This window comes from Zonotrichia leucophrys, chromosome 11, assembly GCF_028769735.1.
Source record: "Zonotrichia leucophrys gambelii isolate GWCS_2022_RI chromosome 11, RI_Zleu_2.0, whole genome shotgun sequence".
In the NCBI taxonomy this organism is placed as follows: Eukaryota; Metazoa; Chordata; class Aves; order Passeriformes; family Passerellidae; genus Zonotrichia; species Zonotrichia leucophrys.
Window position 1 is genome coordinate 18,546,375 of NC_088181.1, and position 14,687 is coordinate 18,561,061.

General features: G+C 45.8%; 1 protein-coding gene across 2 annotated transcripts in view; it reads right to left on the reverse strand.

The window, feature by feature from the left end:
• Positions 1 to 9,754: 9,754 nt before the first annotated feature.
• Positions 9,755 to 14,687, reverse strand: part of CDH5 (cadherin 5) — a 32,655-nt gene continuing 27,722 nt past the window's right edge. The window contains exons 10-12 of one of the 2 annotated variants that reach the window (XM_064723339.1): positions 14,197 to 14,305; positions 13,205 to 13,450; positions 9,755 to 12,408 (exon numbers count right to left, since the gene is read on the reverse strand). In XM_064723339.1, the coding sequence (XP_064579409.1) occupies positions 11,915 to 12,408; positions 13,205 to 13,450; positions 14,197 to 14,305 (849 nt within the window). In that variant the 3' untranslated portion in view covers positions 9,755 to 11,914. Of the gene's footprint in view, positions 12,421 to 13,204; positions 13,451 to 14,196; positions 14,306 to 14,687 lie in introns of both variants that reach the window. The other variant, XM_064723338.1, reaches the window with a different exon arrangement.

A 14,687-nucleotide genomic window follows, 5' to 3' on the forward strand; every position in this document is an offset into this window, starting at 1 on the left:
GGCCTACAGCCCTTCACCAGCAGGCATTCCCAGCCTCCTGAAACAGAAACAGCCTAATCCTCCCCACAACATATCACAACCCCCTTCCTGGGGAGAGGGGAGCCTGGCTGCTGTTTTGTGGAGAAAAGAAGAAACCTCACAACTTTATAAAAGTTGTAAAGCCCGGTATGCTTTTATTACGACGCGCCGGACGCAAGCCTTCCCAAAAGGGCATGCGTGCCCTCGGAGACTTCGAGTCCTCTTTTTATCCCCTTTCCAAATGCATATGCATACAGTTTCAAAATAAGTTCATACATATTCATTCCGCGCGACATTTAGCACTAATTCTTCTTTATCGGAGGAATTCCTAGGTTGGGGGCAGATTGACCTCGTGGTTTTTCTGTTTTTCTTTCTCTGTCTCCTTGCTGTCTCTGGAACGCGGCCTCTCCTTCAGCTTTAGCTCCACAGACCCTTCGCCTCTCCCAGACACTTCACCTAGTTCAGGATGGATCCCTACTCTGTCTCATTCCCCCCTTTCCTAGGAAATAAGTAAATTCTTTTACTTAATGAAAACTTTCATGACAATAAGTGTCTTTTAATGCTTCACTATGTACGTTTGATAAAGAGGTTAGTACAGCCATTCGTTGTAGTATTCTCCAGTTCCAAATTAACAATGTAGTAGATAATCCTAAGCTTATCTCAACTAATATTAATAAAACTACAATAGGGTGGCACAACTTATTAAAGATTCCATTTGCAGTTGGTGATCACCCAAAGATCACATCTCACCAGTGATTATCTGTATTTTATTCTTTGTAGAACTCTGGTTATTTCTTTTGTATCATGTTGGACAGTAATTAAAGTTTTCTTTCCACTTTCTCGGATTTCTTTCAAGACTTCTAATAGGTCTTGGTGCTTAATTAATTGCTTTACCAATGTAAGGTTCGCCCCAGTAGGGGTAGGTGGTAGTCTGTGATACATTGTGTAATTGGCTGTAATCAGCTGGTGGGATGTTACTGGTACTAAATACGAAAAATCACACCCAATAATCTTAACAAAATTACAAATACAGAGATTAGAATGGTTTCTACTAGACAGAATAACATCATTGCTATCAATTTGTACAGCAGCACAAGCAGTTCTCAAACATACACCCTTTTCCAGTATATACGAGCACAGTTTTCTGGTCAGTGACTGGATGAATTTCAAAGTGGCAAATACCCTGTTCAGTGTCCAAACACATCCTGGGCATTAACAGTATTGCTTTCACAAATGAATCTCATTTGTTCTCTAGTAATGCAGGATTCTAAGTTTACTATCTGCCACTTTTCATTCATCTTTTCGTGCCCACACTCTATGTTCTGAAGGATAGAGTGTTGTTTCTTCATGGTTTAATCTTAGGGCAATGATGGGATGGATAACATAAACAGTGGCATCACATATGGTAAGCACAAAGGCAGTGGCCACATTAGAAACAGGATCATAGGTGAAATTCACCATAGTCCACCAGGATTGAAACTTCCTTTCAAAATCAATTGCATTATCTCACTCAATTTTCCAAATTTCAGCTGGAAAATTACCTTCACCCCTTTCCTATATGATCAGAGCTGCTGTTGCTTGTATCCATAACTGTGCTTGTATACAACTGAAAGCTAAAGACACATTATCTTGAACTATACTAAGTGCTTCTACTATCAGTTTGTGGTCTTGGTCTCCGGCCTCTTCATACTTCTTTACTTTGGCAGTACTTTTGAAATCTGTCACTGGCTAGTTCCTAATGCCAATAGAGATTACTATAAAGGCTGCTTCAATTTTGTTAGGCTACCTGCTGCAGCAGCCAGTTTATTCATCAGTATTTCTGAATCAATTCCATTTAAAACTCCTAATCTTGTCCCTAATATGCCAGTTAGATGTTTGTTATGGGGAACAGGAACTGCTTTCTGTCCATGATCATCCCTCCCTGCCAGAGGGATGTGCTGGGCTCATACTACAAATTCAGACACACTTCACAAGTGTATCTGACAGAGGTTTAGGTCATACTTGAGGCAGATGTTTGTTCTGAAATGTAGAGACCTCAGGGAATCTAACCTCTCCCTCTCCCTCCAAAGCACCTGATTTCTCAGATGTGTGGCAAGCAGGAATGTCTCTCCTGGTCTACAAAACCTCACCCACCTTGCCCTTAGCTAAGATCAAGCTGTGGACTGTGTTCAGGGCAGAAGATAATGGAGGGGAAATCTTGAGAGAAGAGCCTAAATTCATTGCAGTGTCTTTACTACGTTAGGTTCAAATTTGGAGTTTGGGTAGAGTCTGAACTAGTATGGGGTGTATAAGGCCCCGCTGTGGTAAAAAGTGCAGTGTCCACTTTGAATTCAAATGAAAGTCTGACAGTAACTCGAGCTCAAAGGCAGGTCACTTCTACAGGCTGTATCAGGGTGAAATTACACCAACAGTCTGATTCACTTAGGTTATCACAGACTTCCTGGTGTTCATATACACCAGGGGAGGTTCAGACACTAATTACATCTGGTCTCTCATGAGCCATCTTATTGATGATTAAGCACTTTACTTTGATTTCTTCTCCTCAGATTCCTTGAAGTGTTCACAGTTCCTGTTCTTGCTATTCTTACTCCTCACATACTTGATTCTTGTGGATTACTACAGTAGATATATTTAATCTTTTATCTCAGAAGGTTTTCCTATGGATCCAGTATACTGATTAAATGCCAGGGACCAAGGCCATTCAGCATTGCTTTGGGTAGAGGTACTCTCTAGTTCTAAAACTTCAGTTATAATTCCATACAAAACAATTCTGTACACTAAAGTACATGAGCTACTCCCGACCGCAATATACTCATTTTGCCCAAATAAGTTTTAGTCTCAGTTCATTGTCTCCTGGTGTCACTCCTGAAGGGGCTTCTGGGCCTTCTTCACCCAAGAGTGATGGATCCAGCATTCTGCTCCTTGATTTTGATTGCAGTGAAGGTGGTGAGAGGTACTTGCCGTGGTCTCTCCCACTGTGGTTCCGAAGTCTTCTCTGTAAGAGACTTTATTGGAATATGAATCCCAATATAACCAGTTAGATGGTGCCTGGGCCAGTTCTGACCCTCGCTGCTGGGCCAAAGGCAGCACTGTGGTGTTTTACCCCAGAGATACCTTGGCTGCTGGAGAGTGCAGCGGGGCACTGCTGCAAGTCCAGGCTTGTCAGGACTCCGTTTACCTCAGGAGAGAGAGCTTCTGGCGATGGTGGAGAGAAAGGGAGTGGATTCTGCTAGAAGGTTGCCAGATGTTTATTCCATGGGTACAGAGATGTCTGCACCGGGCCACTGCTGCTAACAGAATGGGGCCGCATGGTCTCATTAACCTTATAAGCTTGGGGACAGGGGAAGGGGAGGGGACAGGTGAGTTACCAACCGGGTGAAGGGGGCAGGGTCTCAAGGGAGGATGACACTTAGACAGGCCAATGACCTCTGGGCATAGGGGCATCTTTGAATCTGACTAATCACACGACGCCTTGCTGGAATACTCAGCAAGGGGGCAAGGGGGAAGGGAGAGGGTAAACAGGACATTGCAACACACCGCAACAAGAAATAATTAACAAATTTTAACTAGTGGAAAAGGTGTGTGCTTGTAAACAAATGTTCTCATTCAAGGCAAAACAGAAGCAAGAGTCACTGAAGATAAAAATTATTTGGTGTTGCTTCAGAAAATCCTGTTCAGCAGTTGTAGTTTGGAAAGAGAATATTCTAGAGAAATAGGGTTGGACATCTTCATCACCCAAACCAGAGTGCAGTGTCGTGTAAAAGCAGCAGATTTGGTGCTGGCTCCTCCTGGCGAACAGCCCAGCGTGCCCCAGGGAGGATGGTCTGGACTGAGGTTGATTGCACGAGACATCTGGAGATGGCATCCTCCTCCCCAGAGCCCTTCCTTGCCCTTCATGCCCTCCAGAGCTGCTGCCTGAACGAATCACTGCCTTTCCCTGCAGCAATCCAGGCCTTACAGCCTCCCTGGCTCCACAAATGTCTGGGAATTCTTGTGGAGTCAGTGCTAAAGAATGAAACGGATGGAATGATCTTTGGGGCATCACTGATTTCAGTGACCAAGGTCGGTGTGAGGAGACACGCAGGGAAGTGGAGTGGGCAGCGGTGGGAACGCAGCAGGCATCCACCAAGGATCCATGGGGGATCCATGGGGGATTCATCATGAATCCATGGGGATTTCATTGGGATCCATGGGTAATACATGGGGGAATCCATGGGGGATCCATGAGGGATTTATCATGAATCCATGGGGATTCCATCAGGAATTAATTTGGGATCCATGGGGGATCCACCAGGAATCCATCAAGGATCCATGGGGATCCATTGGGAATCCATTGGGATCCATCAGGAATCCATTGGGGATCTATTTGGCATCCATGGGGATTCCATTGGGAATCCAAAGGGGATCCATCATGATCAATTGGAAAACCACAGGGAATCCATGGGGGATCCATCGCGAATCTATCGCGGATCCATAGGGGATTTATCATGAATGCATCGTGAAACCATGGGGGATCCATGGGGGATTCCATGGGGGTTCCATTGGAAATCCATGGGGGATTTATTGTGAATCCATGGGGAATCCATCAGGATCCATGGGGGATCCATCAGGAATCCATGGGGGATTTATTGTGTATGCATGGGGATTCCATGGAGGATTCCATAGAGGATCCATGGGGGATCCATGATAGATCCTTTGGGATCCATGGGGCATCCATGGGGGATCCATCGGGAATCTAGCGAGGATCCATGGGGAATCCATCAGGAAATCCATAGTGGATCCATCGGGATCCATCGGGCAGCCCGAGCGCGGCCGTGCCCAGCGCTGCCCTCTGGCTCCACCTGGCGGCCACAGGCGGTCACTGCAGCCGCGCTGCTGCGGAGGGGCCGCCGATCGGGTCGGGATAAAACAGGAAAAGGAAAAAAGGGAATAAAGGGAATAGAATAAAGGAAATAAAGGGCAGTGTGCGGGGGGCAGGGATAAAGAATAGAGAGCAGTGTTCCGGGAGCAGAGACACGGGATAAAGGGCAGTGTCCCGGGTCCGAGGGCAGGGACACGGACTGAGGGCAGTGTCCCGGCGCTGAGAGCAGGACATGGGGTACAGGGAGTGTCCTGGGGCCGGGATCGGGATCTCAGGACAAAGGACAGTGTCCGGATGCTGAGAGCAGGGACAAGGCTCAGGTTCCCTGAAATGCCGGGGATTCCACCCATCAGTGCCGTGGGACACACCAAGTGCAGCTCAGGCCTTTGGCATTTTGGGGTTTGCTCTGAATTTCAGGGGGGAGAGGGAAGCCTGGACAGCTGTTTAGAAAAGCCATTTTTGAATGCTGGAGCTGGGAATTGTTTCAGGCTCTTTGCAGTGCCCAGTGCCCAGCAGTTTGTGTTTCAGGCTCTCATCCATGTGGGAATGCTCTGCTTTGGAGCAGCATTGCTGGCCAGGCTTTGGGCTCCTGGGACCATTTGCAGCCCAGCCGTTCCTGACCTCTTGGCAAACCTCTCCGAGTTGTGTGTGCTGGATGTGTCTCTGAGCTGAGCTCTGTCCTGCTTTGTTCTGGTGCCTTCACCCAGAGCTTTCCTTTTCCATGAGGAACTGAAGACTTGCAGAGATTTCTGGCTGATTGTGGCATTGATGAAGGGGTTAACTGGGTGAATTGGGAGAGTCTAGAGGGGAAGCAGGTGGGACAGCTCCTCACTGGGGATAAGTGGAAGGAACTGCTGGTTTTCCCTTTTCCTTTAGGTCAGGCAGGAACAAAGTCAGGAAGGTGAGAGAGGTCAGCAAAGATCTGTGCATGTTTATTGCTCATAAAAGCATTTTTCTGGTATTGTTCTATTTTCCTTATTTTCTGATTCAGCCTGAAAGAATGTCTTTGCTGTTTTGTTTTCTGCTGTGTTTTTTCTATGGATGAGATTCAGCCTAAATCTTCCACTGTGATCTGATCAGACTCTTATTCATTTCCTGGTAGGACTTCATGACTTGGGGTACACTAAGATTGTGAAATGGGAAGATTTCAGTGAGGAAGATATCACCTTGGTGATGTATTTTAATTCCAGAAAGCTTGTGAAGTAAAGCCAACAGAGTTTTATTTCTTATTCTCTCAAACTCGAAACGCTTATTTAAAAAAAAACACAACCAAAAACCCCCCCCCCCCCCCCCCAAAAAAAAACCAAACCACCCGGGAGAATAGGTCAGACACGATGGTGATTATTTATTTTAGTCTTAACCCCACCTGAAATATAATAAGTGTAACTATTAGTTCTGGCCAAATAAGAGAGTACATCACCATGTTTACTGCCACCAGAGCATTTTCCCTGCATGTGTCATATGCCAGGGAGTGAAAAGATGTAAAATAAATGTATAGAGGTGGGTCTGTACCTGAACCCTGAGCTCCAAGAAGCAGTGAGCCTTTGCAGGCTGTCCCTGCAGTCAGGGTGACAATTCCTGTGACAATTCCTGTGACAATTCCTGTGCAGGGCTGGCTGGGCCCTCCTGGGGTAGTTCCCAACCCTCGTGGCAGAAAGGAGGAAAGGAAGAATGCACTTCTTGAAGAAATAGAGTCCAGAAATTATGATTTGATTTTCCTATGGTAAACAATCCTTCTGTTTTCACTGGGTTTGCTGTTGCAGTAGCATTGGACTGCAATAGGATAATAAATCATAGAATTGTTCCCTTCCTTCCTTCCTTCCTTCCTTCCTTCCTTCCTTCCTTCCTTCCTTCCTTCCTTCCTTCCTTCCTTCCTTCCTTCCTTCCTTCCTTCCTTCCTTCCTTCCATCCATCCATCCATCCATCCATCCTTCCTTCCTTCCTTCCTTCCTTCCTTCCTTCCTTCCTTCCTTCCTTCCTTCCTTCCTTCCTTCCTTCCTTCTTCCTTCCTTCCTTCCTTCCTTCCTTCCTTCCTTCCTTCCTTCCTTCCTCCTTCCTTCCTTCCTTCCTTCCTTCCTTCCTTCCTTCCTTCCTTCCTTCCTTCCTTCCTTCCTTCCTTCCTTCCTCCATTCCTTCCTTCCGCCCCTTCCTTCCTTCCTTCCTTCCTTCCTTCCTTCCTTCCTTCCTTCCTTCCTTCCTTCCTTCCTTCCTTCCTTCCTTCCTTCCTTCCTTCCTTCCTTCCTTCCTTCCTTCCTTCCTTCCTTCCTTCCTTCCTTCCTTCCTTCCTTCCTTCCTTCCTTCCTTCCTTCCTTCCTTCCTTCCTCTTCCTCTTCCTTCCTTCTTCCTTCCTTCCTTCCTTCCTTCCTTCCTTCCGCACTTCCTTCCTTCCTTCCTTCCTTCCTTCCTTCCTTCCTTCCTTCCTTCCTTCCTTCCTTCCTTCCTTCCTTCCTTCCTTCCTTCCTTTTCCTTCCTTCCTTCCTTCCTTCCTTCCTTCCTTCCTTCCTTCCTTCCTTCCTTCCTTCCGCCACTTCCTTCCTTCCTTCCGCCACTTCCTTCCTTCCTTCCTTCCTTCCTTCCGCCACTTCCTTCCTTCCTTCCTTCCGCCACTTCCTTCCTTCCTTCCTTCCTTCCTTCCTTCCTTCCTTCCTTCCTTCCTTCCTTCCTTCCTTCCTTCCTTCCTTCCTTCCTTCCTTCCTTCCTTCCTTCCTTCCTTCCTTCCTTCCTTCCTTCCTTCCTTCCTTCCTTCCTTCCTTCCTTCCTTCCATCCATCCATCCATCCATCCATCCATCCATGTAAATTTGCCTTGATAAGGGGACTTTGGCTCACCTGCCCTACCTGGGATGTGCTGCTCTGTGCCAGGTGTTCACATTCAAGCAGCTTTTCATGGCTGCTTTGATACATATCAAGGATTCTCATCACAAGCCATTGCTTCATAAAAAGTTCCAGTGGGGTGGGAGTAAAAAAAACCTTTATTAAATGGCATGAACTTCTGGATCTGAATGTAATAAAATAATAATTTATGATATATTTTTAGGGATAAGAGATTAAAGTGCATATTAATTAAATGAATAATGAAAACCTTTGTGAGATTCTCTCCCACAAGTTGCAAGTAGCTGTTTAATCAAATTCTTTCTATGGAAAAATGCATTTCATTATAAGATAATTAGCACATCTATTGTGTTTTTAATACAACTTGTGCTAAAGTGTGTTTGATCTGGTGTTTGCTCATGGCAATTAGCAGTGAAGGAATTGAACTTTTTTGCTTTATTCTGGGCTGTGTAAATTATAAGTGCCATATCTGGGGAAAATGGATGTGATCTTTTGTAAAGCCCTAGATTAATCTTGGGAATATACTGGGGTAGTCATTGGCAGCAGCAGAAAGAGAAGGTGGGAGCTGTGCTGCCTAAAGCTGCAGATTTAGGGGTGATTTTGTTTTCTGGTGCTGATGTGTTTGGTTGTGTCTGTCCTGAGGAGGCTGGAGGGTTCTGTACCCAGAGTGTTCTGTTCTGTTTCTGTACCCAGGGTATTCTGCCCAGGTTCTGCACAGGTTTGGGTTCTGCACAGGTTCTGCCCAGGTTCTGCCCAGGTTCTGCTCAGGTTCTCACAGGTTCTGCACAGGTTCTGTTCAGGTTCTGCACAGGCTCAGGCTCTGCACAGGTTCAGGCTCTGCACAGATTCAGGTTCTGCACAGGTTCTGTACAGGTACAGGTTCTGTAAAGGTTCTGCACAGGTTCAGGTTCTGTTAAGGTTCTGCCCAGGTTCTGCACAGGTTCTGTTCAGTTTCTGCCCAGGTTCTGCACAGGTTCAGGTTCTGTACAGGTTCTGCACAGGTTCAGTTCAGGTTCTGCACAGGTTCTGTACAGGTTCAGGTTCTGCACAGGTTCTGCACAGGTTCTGTTCAGGTTCTGCACAGGTTCTGCACAGGTTCTGTTCAGGTTCTGCACAGGTTCTGCCCAGGTTCTGCACAGGTTCAGGTTCTGCACAGGTTCTGTTCAGGCTCAGGCTCTGCACAGGTTCAGGCTCTGCACAGATTCAGGTTCTGCACAGGTTCTGCACAGGTTCTGTACAGGTAAAGGTTCTGTAAAGGTTCTGCACAGGTTCTGCACAGGTTCAGGTTCTGTTCAGGTTCTGCACAGGTTCAGGTTCTGCACAGGTTCTGTACAGGTTCCGTTTCTGTTAAGGCTCTGCACAGGTTCAGGTTCTGTTAAGGTTCTGCACAGGTTCTGCCCAGGTTCTGCACAGGTTCTGTTCAGGTTCTGTACAGGTACAGGTTCTGTACAGGTTCTGTACAGGTACACGTTCTGCCCAGGTTCTACCCAGGCTCTGCACAGGTTCTGCCCAGGTTCTGCACAGGTTCTGCCCAGGTTCTGCACAGGTTCAGGTTCTGCACAGATTCTGCCCAGGTTCTGCACAGGTTCTGTACAGGTTCAGGTTCTGCACAGGTTCTGTTCAGGTTCAGGTTCTGCACAGGTTCAGGTTCTGCACAGATTCTGCCCAGGTTCTGCACAGGTTCTGTACAGGTTCAGGTTCTGCACAGGCTCTGCACAGGTTCAGGTTCTGCACAGGTTCTGCACAGGCTCTGTTCAGGTTCAGGCTCTGCACAAGTTCTGTTCAGGTTCTGCCCAGGTTCTGCACAGGTTCTGTTCAGGTTCTGCCCAGGTTCTGCCCAGGTTCTGCACAGTTTCTGTTCAGGTTCTGCCCAGGTTCTGCCCAGATTCTGCACAGGTTCTGCACAGGTTCTGCCCAGGTTCTGTACAGTCTGGGGCTGCAGACAGGGAGAGGGCTGGGCTCCCTTGCAGGGTTTTCATGGCTGGGCTCACTGTGGCACAAAGCCTGGTGTTGTCTGCTGAGTGAAACTCATTAATGCACAGAACTTCCAAACTTGAGATTGGCTTTATGTAGTAAAAAAACAACATAATTGTAGTAAAAAAACAACATAATACAGTACAGGAGTATAAAAAGAAACGGTCCAGTGCAAACATCATATACATTGGAAATGGATACAGTGTTCCTTAAAATAACTTTAAAAAAATCAGGCTTAAAAACAGCAATTCCAGGTAATAGAATCTGGCTGATACCTACCAAAGTTCTTGACTTACTGCACTAAATAATTTCCTAACTAACTTTACCTGCTGATAGCCAACACCACAGGTACTGACAAAACCCTTAAACTCTAAGTGTTATTAGTTAGCATTCTTTATAATACACAAATATGTGGAACCTCTAGAGCACATCCTGCTGGCTGGATTAAGCAAAACACAATGAGCCCATTCAAAATAAAACCAAAGCTGTCACCCCAAAATATACTTTTTAAAAACAAAGGATAGGTTCTAAGGCTGATTTGCCCAATGGACAGAATTCTCCTCAATTTTCCTTTAGTTCATATTTGAAAATTTGAGTGATTACATTGTTGATGTTGTATTAATGTCCAGCCAAGTATTGCATTGGACTTTTCACAGCAGTGAGGAGCAGTGTGAGACCATTATTGTGCATTGTTATTTCCTGCCCAGAAAACATTTTGGGGGAAGAGAGTGTGAATAGTATGAATTGGAGATTATGTGAACAGGTAAAAAGCAAATTTGCGAGGTTCCACTATACTTGTTTAAGAAAAATAATAAAAAAAAAAGATTTAGTATTATTTGGTTAGCTACCAGATTTAAATAATCAAATCAACTAAACTAATGCATACAGCTCCAGCACAGACCCTGCTCAGTGGAGGATCTGTGTAGCAGGGCTCTGTTCCTGCTGCTGGAAGCCAGAGACAGGCCATGGTCCCAAGGGACCCGCTGTTCCCAAAAGGTGTTTGGGAAGTTTCCCTTCCGGCGTGGGAAGTTTCATTCTGGTCATTCTGTGGCTCTGCACAGGTGGGAATGCGAGCACAGTCCCTTTCCAGAGACTGCAGCTCCAAACCTGCCTTACGTTTGTGGTGCTTTTAAGCAGCCCAGTGTGTGGGTGTGTAGCATTCTGCTATGGGAGTCTACAGTATTTTCCTAGGTGGAAAAAACTCCTTTTACAGTACCTGCTTAGAAAAAAAGCACAACAGTTTCACAGTAATGAGGCCCTTCTTTTTTTGTCCCTGAAAAAATGCTATTGCTTTAATAATGCTGAATGAACCCCCTATTCAACCTCTTAAGAAATCTGGAGAGACCTGTATTTCCATCTAGAGAGATTTACAGTGTTGGAGTCTTGACATTCCCCTGATCTCCACATTTCCTGCCCTGCAGGACATGTTCCATTGAGTAACACTGAGATCCTATTTACAGAGAGAAAAAACAATTTTGCTGCTAGCTAGAGCAAATTCTAGCATGCCAGAAATGAAATTGTCATCAGGCTGTTAAAAATGACAGATGAAACCAGATTGTGTGTCTAAAAATCCTGTCTAATTTTATCTTGAGTAACTCATAGATGTAGTAGAAGGCTATAAAGCAAAAATAATTAATAGAAGGGAAATAAGGAAAAAAAATAATGCTTCTTTTTGAAAGTGATGGAATAATTTCTAATACTAAGTGATAGACCATATGTTCCTCCTCTCTTCTGCTGGGTGAGCATAAGTGTGGAATATCAATAAAGATGTTGCAAGAGGGGCAGGCAAAGCAGCCAGCTGGAGATCCAGGGGGGCTAAAACATCCATTCCCAATGGCACTGAGCCTCTTTCCCAATGGAGAGTGACCTTGATGCATGTTGGATGGAAACAGCACAGGAGGAGAGGATTGAGGGAGAAACTGGGGACAAAACCTGGAGAAGTGGGGAAGAGGGGGCGAGGAAGGGAAGGACACACTTCCAGGTGTGTTCTGGAAGGCTTGAGCAGATCGGTGAGCAGGAATTTTGGGGCAAAAAATGAATGTTAGTGAGGACAGTAGTGCTGGGGGAAGTTAATAAAGGTGATCTCTGTGTGTTTTTTCAACCCTGCTGCAGGTTTTTTCCATGCCTGTTTGAAATCCTTGAGGGAAGAGCTGTGAGTTCCTCTTTGGCCACTGGCAGTCTCTTGGTGTCAGTCTGTAGCGGGAGGGAGAAAACTCATGGCTAGTTTGAGCTTAATACACAAAATCTTCGCTTGGTTCTGATCCATAGAGCTCAGCTAACATCTTGAACCTGGGTCCCCAGTCATTGAGAAAGTCATAGTCAATGTCTGAGTCTGAGGAGCCCGAGCCCAGGGAGCTGAGCGACTCCGCGATGGACTCGGCGCCTTCGTAGCCGTAGATGTGCAGGGTGTCGTAGGGCAGCAGATCCCTGTCGTTGTCAGCCTCATCCTTCTTCACCTCAATCATCATCTCCATGCCCCCAGCTGCAGGGGGGATGTTCCCAGGAGGTTTCTGGACCTGTGCATAGGGAGAGGGAGCGGGCTCTGCCTGGAGGCCGTTCTTGCGCACGGAGTTGAGCACGGACACGTCGTAGCTGGTGGTGTCCATCTCGCCGCCGCCCTCCTCGTCGTAGGTCACCAGCTGCTCGTGGATCTCTGCCACGCTCCTCCCCAGCCCGCTCAGGTCCTTCTTGTGCCTCCTTCTCAGCAGGATCAGCAACACAATCACTGCAAAGGAAACTTAGATGAGCGCGTGTGAATAGACAAGTAAGGCACTAAGACAAATTGCATTTAAGATATGTAATGTAGTCTGAAGTTTTGGGGGTTATTTTTGAGTGTTTTTTAACATATATTTATTCTAAAAATTTCTATTTAAGGATTTGTTGAAGGAGTTCAATCTGGACAGAGATCGTCAGACTTGTACTTGTGATTCCAGCTCTGACTCTTGAGCTGGAATCACAAGTACAAGTGCATGGTGCCACAAGGTCATTGAATCAACTGAATGAATTAATAATTGAACTCTTAATGCCAAGCATCAGATGCTGCTTATGTGGTACTAGTAAAACAGGCCAGCTCTCAGGCAAGGAAAAGGTGCTCAGCCTTCTCTGATAGATTTCAAATGCAGCAAACAGGTACTGGTCTGCTGATTTGTTACAAATGTATTTATGTTCGCTGCGCTGCTTCAAGGGTTTCCAGACTAGTTCCTGCCATAGGAACCAGGAATCCTGTTGTTATTGCTCCAGCCCAAATTCCCTGTTTTATAGCTGTGTATGAGGCTGGTACCAGTAAATCAAGTATATTATACATGTGTGCAATGGCCTGTCTAGAGGAGTGAGCAGCTTTGCAGCTGAAGTTGTTCTAACAGGCCAGAGAGGAAGAGCACATGAGATTAATCAAATAGGTACAGCATTTCTGGCATCGTGACCATTTCACAGCCACAAATCTTGTGTAGATCTCAGCTAAAGAAAGAACAAAACATCCTCACACTGTGCTACAAGAGCATTCCAAAAAGCCAGATACTCACCAATGATTGTGAAAATGCAGACAAAAATTGCCACCAGTGCTTGTATGCTGACGCCAACCTGCTTTGCCCTCTCCTCACAGAAGGTGAAGTTGCCTTTCTCGTTGCACTTGCAGACACTGATGAGCAGGGTGTTTGTGCTGGTGAGGTCAGGGTCACCATTGTCTGAGATGAGCACTGGCAGGTAGTGGAATTTGGCAAGTTCCCGGTTGAACTGCCCATATTTGACAGTGATGTTAGCTGTGTTGTCTGGAAGAAGCAAGGACATCCCATTAGGTGATAATTTCCACCAGAATAAGGACATCCCATTAGCTGATAATCTCTACCAGAAGTAAGGACATCCCGTTAGGTGATAATTTCCACCAGATTGTCCTCACAGATTCCCAGTCAGCCTCTTCCCCTTAGCCAGTGCCAGCCCTTTGGGAACCCAGTGAAACTTTGGTGTCGCAGACATCTTTTCATGAAAAATCTTTTCTTTAGGATTTTTCCTCCTGGGAAGCTGAGAGGCCTCAAGAACAAAATGTAAACATTGATTATCTGCTGCTGTGGAATGCAACAGGTGCATCTGTGATTGGTCTCATGTGGTTGTTTCTGATTAATGGCCAATCACAGTCAGCTGGCTCGGACTCTGTCTGAGACAGAAGCCTTGTTATCATTCTTGCTGATTCTATTCTTAGCTTAGCTAGCCTTCTAATGAAACATTTTCTTCTATTCTTTTAGTATAGTTTTAATGTAAAATATATTATAAAATAATAAATCAAGCCTTCTGAAACATGGAGTCAACATTCCTGTCCCTTCCCTCCTGCAAGGACCCCTGTGAACACTGTCACACTTTGGTTTCATCAAACATAGTTTTTTTCAGTATGTTGAGCCTTTACAAATAAAGAGTTTCTTATCTCAGCTAGCCCAGCCACAGGTCAGTGCTGCAGCCTTTGTTCCCTGAGCCCTGGGGTCCTGCCCTGGCAGCTGAGGGAGGCATTGCAGGGATACTCTACCGTAGTTCTCAATCAGGGAAAAGTTGCTGTCTTCTGTGGCCAGCGAGTATCTGAAGAAGCCTCTGGGAGATGTTTCATCCTTGTCAACAGCTGAAATCCTGACAATCACCTGCAAGGATGGAAGAGGTCACAGTTTTCAGTGTACATTGCCTCCAGGGATAAAGCATGTGGGGTGTTTGAGCTGGGCTCTGTGTCTTGTGTAACCCTTCAGTTTCAGGGCAGGACACAGACACCTCAGGATACTCCTCTTCAAGTTTTTTCAGTTTCAGTTTTTTCTTTGTGGATATTCGAAAAGACCGGTTTTGCATCTTCAAATCTTGTGTAATGAAAGCATGAAAAAAGCCTCATTTTTAAAGACATATGGCTTGTTGAAGTGTCTAAGATGGTGTCTTCTGAAGTCCTCAGCCTACTCTGAGGTTTGGCTGTCATTCCTGGAATGCCTTTGAGACTGCCATGCCTGAAGGACATGCTTGGGTTTTGAAATCTTCAAC